This window comes from Gouania willdenowi, chromosome 16, assembly GCF_900634775.1.
Source record: "Gouania willdenowi chromosome 16, fGouWil2.1, whole genome shotgun sequence".
In the NCBI taxonomy this organism is placed as follows: domain Eukaryota; kingdom Metazoa; phylum Chordata; class Actinopteri; order Blenniiformes; family Gobiesocidae; genus Gouania; species Gouania willdenowi.
This window is the reverse complement of record NC_041059.1, coordinates 39224779-39242118: the sequence shown is the minus strand read 5'-3', so window position 1 is coordinate 39242118 and position 17340 is coordinate 39224779. Positions and strand designations below refer to the sequence as shown.

The 17340-nt window shown below is 38.4% G+C and overlaps 1 protein-coding gene across 1 annotated transcript in view; it reads left to right on the top strand.

Moving 5' to 3' along the window:
* The window catches only part of plcl2 (phospholipase C like 2), a 71800-nt gene that overhangs the window by 39993 nt on the left and 14467 nt on the right, over nt 1-17340 (top strand). Inside the window, exons 4-5 of the mRNA XM_028470626.1 lie at nt 5467-5670; nt 16588-16663. Coding sequence (XP_028326427.1) covers nt 5467-5670; nt 16588-16663 — 280 coding nt within the window. The remainder of the gene's footprint in view (nt 1-5466; nt 5671-16587; nt 16664-17340) is intronic.

Here is a 17340-nt window from a genome sequence, read left to right as displayed (position 1 = left end):
ATCAAGTCCATTTACCATTTATATTCACAGTACAACTCTGTCACAGGGTATCCCAGCGACTTCCGTGAAAAAACGTAATTGACGTAATATTACGTCTTTGGCACTGAGTGTTTGGATTTGAAATGACGTAATATTACGTCATTTCAAATCTAGTTGTATGAAATTTTGCCACTATTGTTTTTTTTCATTTTTATTTGCTTAATTCCAAAGTCCTGTGTATTGGAAGTTTATAGAAACGGAGATATGCATCATACTGACACTTAGTAACCTTGTGACCAAATTTGCCCCATCGACTTACATTGTAACCACATATTATTCATATACTGTAATCATGACATATCACAATGCTAACAGATCAAAGCCTCTACCTTCAAAATAAAGGTACATATGTTTTAGGCGTAATGACCTCCTACCAACCAGAGACTATTGCATAAAGTTTTAGGGAAATTTCAGTGAAGGCCTGGATTTATAATCTTGTAAAATATACAAGGTGTACAAGTGTAATTTTTTTTTTTAAAACTGTCAAAAATAATAATGCCATAAATTCAATTCTGCTATCAATTAATGACACGTCAAGGCTGTAATATTTTCATCACAAATATTTCACTTTGGCCCTCATGTTTGGAAATACTGCATATTTAGTGTTTAGGATTTTAAATGTATAATACATGTTATATCTATGTTTAGGTCTGAAGTAGTTGAAAAGATCTTATGCGGTGGAAGTTAAAAAACAAAAAATCATGTCGTACATTTTTTTTGCACCTTTATGAGATGGACCGTTTGTGTACACAAAGTGTATGTTAAATAAAAGGTTAATCCAAGGTTCTCCAACCTGGCAACATGCGCGCTCACATAAAACGTGTGGAGATTGCATCGTCAGACCAATCACAAACATGGAGAAACTGTGCGGAGGAACTAATATCACAAACCAGGAATAATTTTTAAACAATATGAAGAATTAAAATCCATAATTCAGACCAAAAACTATGGAAGCCCTAAAGGGCTTTTTTTCCCGTTTTCCCGTGATTACGACTTAATTTTCTCGAGATAACGAGACTTTGTTTTCCCGTGATAACGGGATAATTATCTCAAGATCTCGAGATAACAAAGCAATCAATCACTGCAGGAATCATCATTCAGTGTAACAATGTCAGAGGAGCAGCAGAATATAGATCACCACATCAGGACTTCAGTAAAGTTAGAAAGACCCAAATAATGTCTCAGTCTAACCGTTATGAGCCAATCAGCTACAAGCTGCAACGAGCTGATCTTCAATACGATTATTGATCATTTCAGCAGAAAATATCCCATTGTTTCCTATGAGCAGCTGATGCTGAGACGTTGCTCAGGGACCGTCAACAAAGTGCAACCACCGACACAATAAATATTGAATATTCAATAAGTCTGTCATCATGCATCGCAACATGACCAAATTTACTGTGGACATTGGTCATACTACAACTCTTATTTAATTAAAATACCCTTTTGTTTTTTTCTGATTATATGTACATTATATTAATTATTTTTTTTAAACTTTTTTTTTTAATTTTCAATAACTTTTTCAAATACACATGAGAGGAAAAACACTTTGATGATTTTTATTTGAATATTACAAAATTTCTTTTAATAGATTCTATAAAAACCACAGAAAAAAACCTGAAAACAACAGATAATCTTCATTGGGTGTTCTTATATATGCTACAGGAAAGAAACTGGTGATTTTTGATTATATTTTATCAGTCAATTTTTACTCAATTTTGCATTATTTCTTTCAATAGCTTCCTACAAAAAACCCCAAGAGAAACCTGGAAACCATAGATAATGTGTAGGCATAAGAAAGAAAAAATATACACACACAAAACTGACAATTAAAACCTATTTTTTCCTCATACAAATGACATATTTACATTTGTTTTAGTGGTAAACCTGTTTTCATTAATAAACTGTTAATGTCAGTCAGTGCACGGGGAAACAAACGCACGTCAAACACAGGTGTGTAGTGCACGCCGTGGGACCAGAGACAGTGAATCTAATTACATAATCTACATATCAAATATAAGGATAATCCATGTTCTTGTGCAAAAAAGGATTGATTAAATAGTGGATGCTTGTCCTTCAAGCCTGTCTTAATTCGTTCCCTCTCTGTTTGGATCAGAGCAGTCACTGACAGCGCAACACTTTTTCTTTCTTGCAGCAGCACCAACTCACACAGCTGCTGCTGGACATAGAATCATGTTGAGGCTAGTGATGGATGGGCGATATTGACAAAAAAAATAAATTATCCCAATAATCTCTGGTAATTATCACGATAACGATAAAAATCACGATAAATAACTATTAAAAAAATCTCAACTTAGTGTAAACAGGTTCTTTATAAACACAAATAAATATGAATACATGAACATTAGACACATTTAAAAAGGCTACAATAACAGCTGACTCAGAGACTTCATGAGCTGATATTTTATGCAATATATTAGTGCATGTGGGGCACTATTAGTGTTATTGTATGTAATTCATTTATTTCCTCACTTGAAATAAAATTATTAAAAAAAAAAGCACAAATAACTCAGTGTTTTTACTGCTGATTAATCTTGTTTATTAATCTGATAATAAATTACATAAAGTTATGATTGATAAATATTTCTCTGATTTCTATAATTAAACCAGATCAAGCTGATGATTTAATCATTCAGTTTATTTATGTGTAATAATCTCAATAGTTACATTAGTCTAATGGGACCAGCTTTGTCTGAACACGTGAAATATAATTAAAAATATTGCGTTTCACAAATTGGGACGAATTAATAGTGACATTATTATTTATGCTAACATTTATTTCACACAACATGTGTGACATGTTTAGCTTTTATTCTTCCATAAAGTAATAAATCTGACCATAAACAAATCTGTGGCTCTCTGTGGTTTTATGACAATAAGACGTGTTCTTTTTATTTGGTCTATTATTCCTTATATGGAATGGTTAGCATTAGCACTTAGACCAGTCTGTGTGTTGTGTGTTAGCTTAGCATAGTTAGCTTTAGTTGAGTTTCCAGTTCATAATCGTTGCTACAGGTTCATCTCTGTCCCTGTGTTTGTAGAACTTTGGGTGGATCTGATGGAGGAACTTGAATAGGTTCACTTTGTTAGATGTTTATCTGGTTTTAACCAAGTAGTGGTTCATGATGTATCACAGCATGGCAGCTTCAGGTAGTTGAGACAAACACCTCACACACACACAGACGGCGGTGGCAGTGCACACTGTGGAGCTACAACAAACGGGCAGTTTTGGTCCGTGGAACACGGTTTTTTTGCGGCATTCTTGCCTAAATTGAGGGACAAATGGCCCATGGCCTTCACACATGGGAATTTATCGTTTATATCGTGGGATGACGAATTCTTACCGGTGAGAATGATTTTGATGATAAATCATAAACGATAAAATATTGCACAAATTATGTTTGATATTTAATCCTTTAATCCATTTTTTTAAAAAATGTTTAACTTGTCTGCACATGCTGTCAAAGGTCAACACTACAAGAAGTGCAATCATTATGAGACAGCAATGCATGTTTTGTTATTGCAATAAAATAAATTGATTTATTTTATTGCTTAATTGTGACCATCACCAGCCCTCCCTAAGGAAGGGTAAGAAATATTTTATTATAGGGAGGATATAAAAAGGGAGAGCAGTGTTACACCTAGGTGGAGGTGGAGGGGGAGGGGAAAGGGAGCAGGGAGGAGAGACTCAAGGTAGGAAATAGGGTGGGGAAGAATTGATTATTTTACAGTGAGAGTGAGATGTGAAGTTGTAGAACATATTGTGCTTATTGTGTATGTGTGTAATCAAGCCAGTATAGTGACAAGTGTGAAGCTTAGCTATGATGGTGGTGGCTGTGGACAGGGGGAAGGAGTGAGTGGTAGTACCTAAAGCAGGTATTTGAGATTAACGTGTCTAAAGTTAAGCCCACTACGAGTTTTATCCCACATCCCAAGGCGTGCCAGTGCATCGTAGACCAGTATATGTGCAAAAACCGCTACCGCAAACCCAGGAACTGCCCGCAGATGCAGCCAGGCCAGCAGAAAGAGCGGGGGCCAATGAGCCCCAGGCCCCCCCATACGGCCGAGCAGCCCCCCAGATGCCCCCGAGATCCCAGGCCGAGAAGCAGCCACCGCCCCCCAACCCCAAGGCCCCCCGCCAGCATCCCGCCCCCCCCACCCACCCACACCCAAGCACCCAACCCCCCGAGGGGAGGGCCCAGAGAGCCCCCCGCCCGAGACCCCAGCAGAGGAGCCAAGGCCCACGCCCAGCAGACGGCCAGAGCCGCGCCGAATGGGCAGCCGGCGGGCACCCGCCGGCGGGCCCAGAGCCAGCAGGGACCGGACCCCAGGCAAGAAGGACCCAGAACGGAAGCAGCAAGGAGAGCCCCCAGGGACCACGCCCATAGTCGCCGAGGTCACCAAGGGTATGCTGCAAGTCGCCCCGCGGCCCCCAGGCGCACCGACCGAGCACCCCAGAGCGCGCCAGATCTCCTTTCCTTGATGCCGCCCGCGCGATGAGCCCTCGACAGCCCCTACTTATATAGGTGATAATCCTTATCACCTATATAAGTGCATTGCATTTTTTAAACGGTATTGAAACTGATACCATTTGCTGGTCAACCAATGAACATCTTGGTCGACCATGACGGCATCGACCAATTAGTCGACTAAACAACCAAAGTGTTTTTGTTGTCATTTTGGGTCTTTAGAGCCATTTTTGTGTATTTTTGTTGTCCTTCTGTGTGTTTTCAGAATCATTTTGTGTATTTTTGCTGTCTACTTTTCTTCATTTTTTTGTGTATTTTTCTGTCATTTTATGTGTTTTTGGAGTCATTTTGTTTGTTTACTTTGGGCCACATGTGATTACACTGTGTTGGTGATAGTTATTACTTTATTATATTTACTCACTAACAGGTGCCATTTAATGAGATATTCACGGTCCTATGATTTCAGTTGTTTTTGTGCTGATTCTGAATTGAGATAAAGCAATAATATCACCTTTTTAACTTCATGGAGAATGATTTTAATTAAATAAAAGGCATGATTCAGGGGAATATTTGCTGTAACTTCGTAGGCCAACTGAGTGACCTTTTATTAGCTCTATTAGAGGCCATGTGACACACTGTGACACTAAGACACTCTGTGTCTGTGTTGAAGCCTGGAGACACTGGCCCCATCCTGTTCTGTCCCCCAGGCTTGTTTATGTGTGTTTTGTTAGATGTGGCGTCTCACAGGAAGGCTGGGCTTTTGTGTGCGTTTGTTCTCTTCCCAGACGGAAACTGATGTCATCACAAAAGGATCGAGTGTAAAACAACGATCGCTCATGGAAGCTTGTCTGTTTAAATGTGGGATGTTTGCAAACCAAAGAGGCAGCTTTCTCTGCTCTGTGACATTTATGTAGTAATTTGTCTTGTCCCTCTGCAGAATGCCATAGCATCCTTTAAAGAGCTGTGTGGCCTTTCGGCGGTGGCTAACCTCAAGCAGTGTATCTTGGCCCTTTCCCCTCGACTGACGGGACCCGACAACAGCCCCCTGCTGGTGTTCAACCTGACCCTGCAGTACCCGAACCTGGAGTCTCAGGGTTTGCTGCCAGAAGTCCTCAAGAAAGTCGTCACTACGTATGAGATGGTGAGAAAAAGTCACTCACTGTTTTACTGCTAATCAATCTGTTGGAGAAGGCTCATAGATTGGTCTTAACCAGATATGCCAAAGTTTCTCATATTCTTATTTTTTGAAAACAAATTTTTGAAATTTGTCCATCTTTAAAAATCATTTAAAACGTGTTAAATCAGTGGTGTCCGACTAAGGGTGCTTTCACACCTGTTTGTCCAGTAGACTGGTTTGATTGGGTCCAAAAATTGGTACATAATTGTGATTCTCAACGAGTTTGGTTCTCATTCAACACCAGTGTTTTTCCAAAGAAACCAACTACTATGAATGAACTATGAAAATTACAAATATTTCAGCGTTTTTGTGGGTGCTCGACAGTAATGCGCTCATCTGTCCATATTTTTATGAGGCACCGTAACTCCTCTTTTGACCACGTTTATCCCCAATTCATCTCTAGCTAGCTCCAAACCAAACTCATGTGAAGAAATAAAGTTAACGCTTCCTGTGCGCCGTGCTACGGAAGCCTCCATAGACCAAAAAGACATAAACATAACAGCGCTGGGCCGGTCAGCGTTCTCACCACACACAACCTGGAGGTGGTCGCGGTACAGATCTTTAGTTCAAACCAAATGAAATTGGTCCACTTTTACACCAGGACAAACAAACCATATTTGCAGGTGCGTCGAACTTGAGTCCACTTGAATCGGACCAGATAGTGCTGGTGTGAAACGACCCTAATTTTAGTTCAGGGGCTAAATATAGACCAGTTTGATCTCAGATTTTAGGTATCTTAACATTAATGTGCTTTAGTTTTCAATATCAGTCCCTGCAGACCTTTAGTCTAATTTTGCGCAACTATAAAAGTAAATGTACTGAATTGCAGGAAATACATTTAAAAAAAACTGCATAAAACAGCAAAAATGCACAAAATGACTTTAATAATAGAATAAACAAAAAAACAACAGAAATACTCATAAATGCCTTAAAAATCAGAAAATTACAATAATATACAGAATATTTCTAAAAACACAAAAAATAACAAAAGAATTTAATGAAATTACTCCAAAAACACATAAAATGACAACAGAAACATAATTAAATGACAAAAGAAAAAAATTAAAAGACAACAAAACTACACAAATATGCCTCCAGAAAAACACAAAATCGCAACAAAAATGATTAAACTAAAATTACTCTAGAAAAAAACCCTTTGTGGTTTCCTGTGTTAATGCTCTGATTGGTCATTACTCTAATGCTGACATAAATCTTGATCATGTGACCCTGAGATCAGAAACAACCACAGTTTTGTTGATCTGTTGTGGTCAAAGCTACATGTGCTACATGCTAGCAGCTCTATGTGTTTGTAAGTTTGCTCTCAGGCTTTGTTTCCGATCGGATCAATAATTCTATTGACTCGACTTAATGGGCGTGAACAGTTATGGTTAGGTAATCGGGCCAGGGAGGCATTAAGTAATACAATCAATGATCCCTACTCATGCTACGTAGCAATTAGGCGATTCCCCGACAGCATTATTGGACATGAGTCATCACGTCCTCCCGTTGGTGGCATTAATGTGCGTGCTAACGTTAGCTAGCCTCTGAGTGATGCTCAGTGCTAACGTGTGAGCTCACGGCCTGTGGGTGCAGAGGCTTCGCTGTGTGAAATGTTTTATTTATACGTGTTAATGCTCATGTGTGCTAACACTATTTACATGCTATTTAACTCGTTCACTAATGAGGACAAGACAATAAAAAATAACACGAGCACAACGGAAAGAGCTCAGCTGTTATTTTTACAGATTGCTTCAACCCCAGAGACTTAAAGACAAGCACGAGGAGGAGGAGGAGGATGTGGAGGAGACGATTAAGGTGACCCTTTGCTTTACTCAGAGGACTCACTAATTGGACCGGAAGGCAGGACGCCTGGAAAATGGAGTTGGAGGAGATGAAAGGAGAAAGTGACGGGCGTTTGGGGACCACAGTGGCATAGATGCTGAGCGAGCACTGAAGCACAGGCCAAAGGGAAGCAAGGCGCCCTTAAACAAATGTAAATAATGCATGGAGGAGAACAATTAACAACCCTGGCCCTGTGTCAAACTCCACCACAGAGATGCAAAGTCCTGAATTAAGACTGAATCTCAATCTGAACTTTGATAGGGCTGCAGGATTATGGCCAAAATGATAATCACGATTATTTGGATCAATATTTTAATCACGATTATGCATCCTGTTAGGGAAAACATCTGTACAGTATTTTAACAATATATTCAACAATATATGAACAGTTTAGAGTGCAAAAGAAAAGCTTTAAACCAGAATAATGATAAATATTATTAAGTATTTACTATGAACTATCTATGAATACACTGTTACAGAGTCAGATGTCAAATACAGCGTATAAAGAAAAGTTAAGATCATTAGGTCTAAATGTATTGGGCAAGAAACACCAGCCTGTCAACATTTTATGTCTGAAGTGTCTGCTAGACACGGACAGTACGGGGATTTTGTGAAGAAAATGTAGCTTTGTAGTATTTAGTATTTGAATTTGTGATGTTTTTTTAGGTGGTTAAATATATTAGTTGTGTTACCCTGCAGTACACACACACACACACACACACACACACACACACACACACACACACTAACACACGCACACAACTCTGCTGCACTCTTTACATATGATCTGAAGTACAGTCTTTTTTAAGACAGCAATGCATGTTTTGTTATTGCAATGAAATAAATTGTATTTATTTTATTGCATAATTGTGACCATCACCAGCCCTCCTTAAGGAAGGGTAAGAAACACTTTATTTTAGGGAGAATATGAAAAGGGAGAGCAGTGTTACACCTAGGTGAGGGGGAAGGAAACAGGGAGGAGAAACTCAAGGTAGGAAATAGAAAGGGTGGGGAAGAGTTGATTATTTTAAAGTGAGAGTAAGATATGCAATTGTAGTTGTGTATATTGTACTTATTGTGTTGTGAATTTAAGCCAGTCTGGTGACAGTGTGAAGCTTCGGTAAAATGGTGGTGGCTGTGCCAGTGTATTGTCGACCAATGTATGTGCAAGAACCGCTACTGCAAACCCAAGCGCCGCCCCAGGCCCAAAGATGCAGCCAGGTTAGCAGAAAGAGCGGGGGCCAAGGAGCCCCACGACCAAGCAGCCCCCCAGAAACCCCCAAGATCCCAAGCCGAGAGACAGTCACCGCCCCCCCACATACACACCCTAGAAAGCCCCAAGGAGCCAAGGACCCAGCGCACCCCGCCACTGACCCCAACCCGCAGTAATATTGTGACTAGTGTACCTAGGTTATTCAGATTTTAAAAAGTGTTTAAAAAACACAGGCACACCTGGAAGTACAAGTGTGCAACAATTATTACGACGGTAAAGATTAAACCTGGAAAAGAAACTGCAGAAAAGCAAATGACACCGTGTTGGATCAAAATAACAAAATGAGCGCTGCCAAGAACCCTGTACGTGATTGGTCCAAAGACGTGTAGAGCCTCAAAGTTTCCATTTTAAAATCTTCTAAATTCCGTTTCAGGGTTCACCCATTTTTGCATCACTTTACGCTTTCCTGTTTCTGATTCCGTTTCATTATCGTTCCCTGTTTACATGACTTTACTGACTATTAAACTTCACAAAATATTACCAAAACATGTTAAATAGGGTGAATAAAGTGTGAATTTTACTGTTATTAATTTCATAAGCATCAGAAAAATTACTAGAGCAACGTTAGCCAATCAGCTAACCCCTCAGCTAACCCCTCAGTTACTCGTTTAAAAGAAAAAATCCCACAGAAACGTGTGATATGATCCCAAAACATTATTAGTGAAACCTTTAATTACCTCCAACCGGTGAATCAGCCTCACATTTTCCACTAAACTCTACACAGCGTGTGATTGGAGAAGCTTCTGCTGTGGAGGGTGTAAACTCATCACCAGTTCAGCTAAACCAGAGCCTTTACACATTTCAATGCAGTCATAATAATCTCACAGGATAACAGGATCACTCGTTGGTTCGTTACACTTAGCGAGAGACTTTGAATCAGACATAGGAACCGGCGGCCTGGGGGCCACATGCGGCCCTCGATCTAATTTCATGCAGCCCCAAAAGTAAACGTGCAAAATTACAGAAAAAGACACAAAAGGAACGCAACAATACATGAAAGTACAAATAATTACAACATTGCAGGAAAATACAGTAAAAGACGAGAAAAAAATACAGAAAATAAACAGTAATACGCAAAATGACTCAGAAAAATATACAAAATTACAGAAAATGACAACATAAGTACACAAAAATAAAAGAAAAACAGAAAACATGACCACAGTATTAACAAACAAGCAAAACAATAACAATAATTGACAAAAATTACTCCCAAAAAATGCAAAATGGCACCACAAATACACAATATGACTTAAAAAAACATATATTTTACTGGAAAAATATCCAAAGGGACAATAGAAATGCACAAAATTTTCCACAATGAGCAAGACAACAAACATACACAGAATGAGAGAAAAACAGACAAAATTATTATAAAAACACTGTTGCTTCCTGTATTAATGCTTAGATTGCTCATTATTCTAAACACTGTCATGAATGTTGATCATGTGGCCCTCTGATCAAACAAACACATTTTTGTGGCCCCGCTGTAATAAAGGTTGCCTACCGCTGTTCTTAACATTCAATCACCTGTTTTCCAGTGATATTGTCCCAAAACTTGCATGTGAGGCATTTCTTTGTCATGAAAAAAAGAAAAATGAGTCAGATTTATTTGTTTTACAAGGTGAATTCCTTTTTTCCATCCGTTATCTGTAATCACGGAACTTGAAGACGCTAAATGTGGGAATTATAAAGGAGCATAGAGCTGGATTTGAGAAAAAAATAAACATTCATTTAAATTAAAATGCAAATGGTTGATGAAGCGCTCTAAACCAAAGATAATGAGTCCACACACATTTCTACCTTTTACCTTGAAAATATTGTGTGATACGTTTCGTACTGCTGTTCTGGGCGTGAATTTCCCACGCAGTTCTACAGACGTGACGTCAAATGACGATGGTGCTCATTCTCGACGGCTTGGAAATAAACCGGAAATAAAAAAGAATGAGAAGAAGACGGCTTGTAGACTGAAAGAAGACAAGTACAGTGGACTAAACTACTGTTTGGTTCCACAGATGTACGCAGAGGCATGTGCACATGTCTTGCAGTAAACAGTCACATGAACAGTGAGTAAATAAATGGTGTCACAGTTAGAGTGTGGATCGGGCCGCATTTTTTCGTTTGTTTTAGCAAAACAAACGAACTTTGGAGTCTGATGTATTATGCTGTCAAACCTTTAGTCTTTATTAACTGTAGAGCTAGATGGTTAGAGTTGAATCTTTGAGTCCTCTTAGAGGCATCTGCAGAGTACACAGAGGACGTAAAGTCAATGAAGTCACCATAAATACGATGGACTACAAGGATTCAGATGAATCGAATCACTGACACAATCCCGTGAACCACTGGGAACACTCAGGATTCAAAGGATCCCCTTATAGGATCGGGTTCTGGACGCCATGGAAACAGTAAAGACTCAAACCGACGCTACACGATGAAGTGCTTCATTTCCTCAGCACGAATTCAAGGCGTTCCTTTGAGATGCTCCGTCTGCCACCAACACTGTAATTCCTTCATCCATCATGAAAGTGTGACACACAGTGTAAAGAGAGTCTCACCAACCCGTCACCATCACTTAGTCGTTAGTGTGCAGTAGTAGCACAGCGTGGTGACTCAGCGTGCACATAGAGTGATGTGAGAGGAACGACATGCCTTTCAGAAATATTAAACAGTAGATGCACAGAGTGGTAGAAAGGGGTGGAGTCAGAACCATTAAGGCCAACCAGGCAATGGCTAGAGGAAGCAATATTACTTGGTGTTGATCTGACCTTTGACCAGCGCAAGTTAGTACTGCTGGGAAATAGCAACCCAAACACAGCACAGCAAGGATTCTCCAAACCGTTAAACCAGTGGTTCTTTTCAGCCCCAAAATAAAGGTTCCAGAGAGCGGGGACCCCCACTGTAGCTGAAGGTGGTTGAACATTGTTGAGGTAATGTAATTTAAAAAAATGTAAAAAGTAGAAATAATTAGTTTAAACTGGCAAATAATAGGCATGACAAGTCGTGAATATGGTTAAGTTAGCAAAAAATTAGCATGAAATCTGGTGAAAAACGGTTAAAAGTGACAATAAGGGGTCAACATATGTAAAAATGGTGGAAAGGGTTTATAAGTGCTGAACATGTGAAAATGTCTTGAAAGTGGAAAAAATGTGCAGAAAAGGCATTAAAATGTTATGTTGAAGTGTCAGAAATGGGAGTAATGTAGCAAAAATGCTTTAAAAGAAGCTAAAATATGTCAAGAAAAAGTGATGAAAATAGGTTAAAATACAACAAGTTTGGTGTAGTTGCAGAAAAAAGGATAAAAATAAGCAAAAATGGGCTCAAATTGTTAAAAATGCATTCTTACTTTCTTGAAGGAATCTGGCCAACCCCTCCCAGTGTGTCACAACACCAAATGGGGTCCTGACCACAAGGTTGAGAACCCTGCATTAACAGGCTCGTCCTTTGCTGATCTGAATCCTTCCGTTTTCCCGATATTCTTGATTCAGTGTTTTTGAGGGAGGCTTTGGGGGTGAAGTTTGGTTCTTTACTAAACACAACAACAGCCTCTGGGCACAGACGGTGTTTGGCTCATTAGAGGCAGCGATGCACAGCGACTCAGCACGAGAGTCCACGAAGGATTAGGACTGGCAGTCCTCAGAGGAGCTGAGAACATGCATGAGCACTCTGAGCACATGTACACTCATGCTCTGATGCACTTTTATTGTATCGGGTATAACTCCTGTTTCTCCAACAAATCACACTGCTGAGCCTAACCCAAAAAATACCTAGAATCATTCCAAAAACACACACAATGACATCAACAATAGACAAGATGATAATATAAACACACAAAGTAACTTAAAAGATAAACAAAGACACAAAATCAATCCAAAACACACAAAATGACAACAAAAATACACAAAAAAGTCTTAATAAAACAAACAAAATGACCAGAATACACACAATGATAGAAGAAAACACAATATGACCCCAAAAATACATAAAATCATTCCACAAGTACACAAAATAACAACAAAAATACTGAAACTGATAATATACACATAATGACTCCAAAAACAGTGTCACAATGAAATGACATAAGTCACACAAAGATACAGTGAATGATAAAACAAGACACAGTATAACCCCAAAATACATAAATCACTCAAAAACAGATAATAAGCTGTTTCCATTGGTCATTATTCTATTCTGTGGCTCTCTGATTGAATAATTACTGTAATAGAAGTTGTTCTCAGATCTAGAATGTTTTATATTACCTTGTATTAAATCATTTGCATTGGAAGGCCATGAAAAACAAATGGACACTATGGATGGTTTAGGTAGTGACCAACTAGTGTAACTTGAGTTAATCCATGTTCTGGCTCTGGGAGAAACGAGGACGTTTACACAGATGTGTGTGAGGTGCAGACTGTGGATGAATGGGAAGACGATCTACAAGCCCTGGCAAAAACGATGGTAATGTTCATTCAGTTGTTTCATTTTGTAGAAAATAAGTAGAAGCACAGACATGCCACAAAACTAAAGTCATTTAAAACATTCTGGCTTTAAGAAACACTAAAAGAAATTAAGAAAAAAAATTGAGGTTGTCAATAACAATTGCTTTCTTAGAACAAACAGAGGGAAAAATCTGATCATAGATAAAAAATATGAAATCACCCTGTAAGTTTCCATTTCCAAAACTAACACCTGCATCAGATGATGTGTGCTCATTAGTCTGCAGTTAAAAAGGAGTTCTCACACCTTGGACAGCTGTTGCACAAAGCAGATTGATGTGAATCATGGCTCCAACACCAGAGATGTCAGGTGAAACAAAGGAGAGGATTATCACACTTCTTAAAGAAGGTAAGGTTCACAGTCAGCTGTGTCTGAAATCTGGACCGAGTACAAAAAACATGGGAAGGTTGTAAAAGGCAAGTGTACTCGTAGACCAAGGAAGACATCAACGCGTCAAGACAGAAAACTTAAAGCAATATTTCTTGAAAATAGAAAATACACAGCAAAACAAATGGGCTGAAACTGCTCTACGTCTGTGACCAAACTGTAAGAAACTGTGTAAATGAATGGGATCCACATACAGAAAAGTTAAACCGAAGCCATTATTAACACCTCAACAGAAGAGAACAAGCTTACAATGGGCTAAGGAAATGGAATGGTGGACTGTGGATAAAAGTCATATTCAGTGATGAATCGTGAATCTGCATTGGTCAAGGTGATGATGCTGGAACTTTTGTTTGGTGCCGTTCCAATGAGATTTATGAAGATGACTGTCTGAAGAAAACAATGTCTACAGTCATTGATGATATGGAGCAGCATGTCAGGTAAAGGCTCTGGGGAGATGGCAGTCATTACATCTTCAATAAAGATAAACAAGTTTATATGTTGGACACTTTTCTTACTCCCTCAATTGAAAGGATGTTTGGGATGATGACATAATTTGTCAAAATAATATTGCATCTCGTCATAGAGCAAAAACTGTGAAAACTTTCCTTGAAAAAAGACACATAGGGTCAATGTCATGGCTTGTAAATAGTCTGTATCTCAATGAAAAGAGTTCCGTTTGTCATTTGTTGAGTCTATGCCTCTGAGACTGCAAGATGTTATTAAAGCCAGAGGTGGTACAACAAAGTACTAGTGGTACGGTGTAATGTTTTTCCTGATTCCATAATGTTTTTCCTTCTGCTTGTTCTAAGAAAGCAATTGTTATTGACGACCACAATGTTTTTTTTCTTGATTTCTTTAGTGTTTCTTAAAGCCAGAACGTTGCCTTTTTAAATGACATCAGTTTTGTGGCATGTCTGTCATCTGCTTTTTTTCTACAAAATGAAACAACTGAATGAACATTCTCCAAGACTGGTGATTGCATCATTTTAGCTAGGGGTTGTAGAAGAAACTAAATCTGATGAACACGCGTCCATCCCAGAGGACAAATAAAGTGAATATTTCATCAGCTGTGGATCATTTTGTGTCTTTAATGTTTTTCCTCGAGCATCGCTGCACTGCAGTCGGCTCTGAAACTCTCGTCTCTGTGAGGACGGACACAAACAAAAGGCCATTTCATCACCTTTGCTTTCCTTTTGGCAGACGAGTGGCAGTGCACGTTTTCACCGTACACTCAAGGTCCATCAAAAGGACATTACCCACCTGCCATCAGAGCAATGTGTCGCTATCGTATAATTCTCCATCAGTTTGGATGGAACTATTTCTGTAAGATGTTTAATGTAAGGGGACCATACGTCCGCTTTTACCCGGACATGTCCTCTTTTTACTTCCTGTCCCCACGGATTGAAAATGCATCTCTGGGAACACGTTAATTTAAAAGACTGTAACTCTGCTAAATTCCACCAGTTTCTGAAAGCTAAGGAGTCGCTCTATTTATGTCGTTACGGTAACTTTACTCCCGTGCGAGCAGCAAGAGAGAAGAACAAGATTGAAAGAGACCAAACACCTGTGAATTTAATTTTAAAATGTCAGCAGGAAAACGCTCCTGGATAATAAAACCTCCATGGAGGTTCAGAGACACTTATCCTATAGGAAGTTAAGATCACAGTCATTTATTCTAGTGTATATTTAATGATAAATTAATGTTTGTTGTTTAATGTTTTTTTGTTATAGGTTTAGTTTCTAGGAGGAGATGTTTCTCATTGTTTCAATGATGGTTTATTTGATATTTTCAAGTATAGATTGTTCTAATACATAATAAAGGTGATTGACTTGAGTCGCCACTGATTTACAATGATTTTAAAGTCTTTGTTATGAAGAGAGAAATGCATTTTTAAATCTTATGGACAATAACAACTTATTTATTTATTGTAATGTATTTTTGCCGTAATAAGGTAATTCAAGAAAACGTTGAGTACTTTTTAAGTATGTCGCGGTCGGCCCAAGTGTCCTTTTCTTTGGAATAGTTGAAACCAATGTGTTGTCATCAAGCTCTGCAGACTCATAACGAGCCATTCAATGCTTGTTCATGAGAATCTTGTTGGGTTTTTTCTTTCTGACTATGAATTTTCTTTTGTTAAGCGCCTTGAGCTGTTTGTTGTATTCTGCTCTATATAAATAAAGTTGAATTGAATTGAATTTGATTAAGGTGTGTTGGAGTAGGGACACATCTAAAAGTCTCAGGAATCCGGCCCTCGAGGACTGGAGTTGCCCACCCCTGGTTTAGAGCCAAAAGATGCAGTAAATGGATATTGTGGTTTGCCAAGGTGAAATGTTGCTTTTTTCACCCAGATTGGGTCCCCTGGAGAGACTGGAATAATCAATTAGTCTGGTTACAAACTGTCACTACAGTCAATATGACTCTTCCAAGCTGCAAATGTGTCTCACAAATGGAAGTGTTAATTTATCTCCTGCTGCTCTAGAAAGACTTTTAAAGACTATAACCTGACCAAAGGTCTACTATCATATATAATCTTTGATGGGGTGAAATTCACTCCAGATACAGTTTTAAAACGATAGCACAGGCCATTATTGTTGGTTTTTGTGCCCCCTAATGGTATTTTGGCATACAAATGTACAAATCAGAACATGTGACAACATTATATTCCTTCATTGAGAAGATTCTTAAAGGAGAAGTACCATTTATATTGGAGTTTTTATTTTATTTTACATTTATATATAATAAAATGTATAATGAATAGCAATTTTCCATTCAATTCATGTCATTTTAAGGAAGAAATACTATATCAGGACATAAATCTATCTGTATCATTATATTTTCTCTAGATCGCACAGCACTAAACTGAACTGTCGTGTGCTTCTGATTTCAGGTGATTCAAACCAGCAAGACACTCCTGGAGACCTCTGAGGGGGTTTATGAGAGGATTCTTCAAACCCAGAAAGCCGGTGAGATTCAATTGTTTCCACTTTTTGGTGTATAATAAAATCATTTTTAATGCCCCATTATTGGATAATTAAACCGTAAACAAATGGCTAACACTAAATAAATACATTTAAACTACATGATTATAAAATGGCAGCCCTGGTCAAATATTACATGCAGAACAAGTTAGTTTTTCTGTGAGCTAAGCTAAGGTTAGCATGTATAAACACAGTGTTTTCAGTATTAAGGATGGTTGCATAGAGACGGAAAATGTTTGGTAAATTTCCACAGGAACTTTTGAGAATTTTGAAAAAGATAAACATTTTTATGGTAATTGTTTATTGGAATTAACCAAATATTATTCAAGTCTTATGAGCATCTTGGGTTATTTTTTAAGACTTGCAGAAAACAATGTGATTCTAAACATCAGAAAATGAGATTTCAACTCAAAATGTTGATAACCTAAAGAGGCAAAAACAGAAGCTGTTGTTTTTTAAATTGTAGTGGAAATGTGTGATATTGTCCCAAAACATGCATGTGAGGCTTGATTCAGTGTCAGATTGGAATTTCTGCTTAATTTTGTTCCAAAAATGGTACCATTCCTGTTTCAGGAAGTTAATTCTGTATTTATCATCGATCACAGTTAAAAAAATTTTTGCAGGATTTCATAAGATATCTATAGCACATGTGATATGAAAAA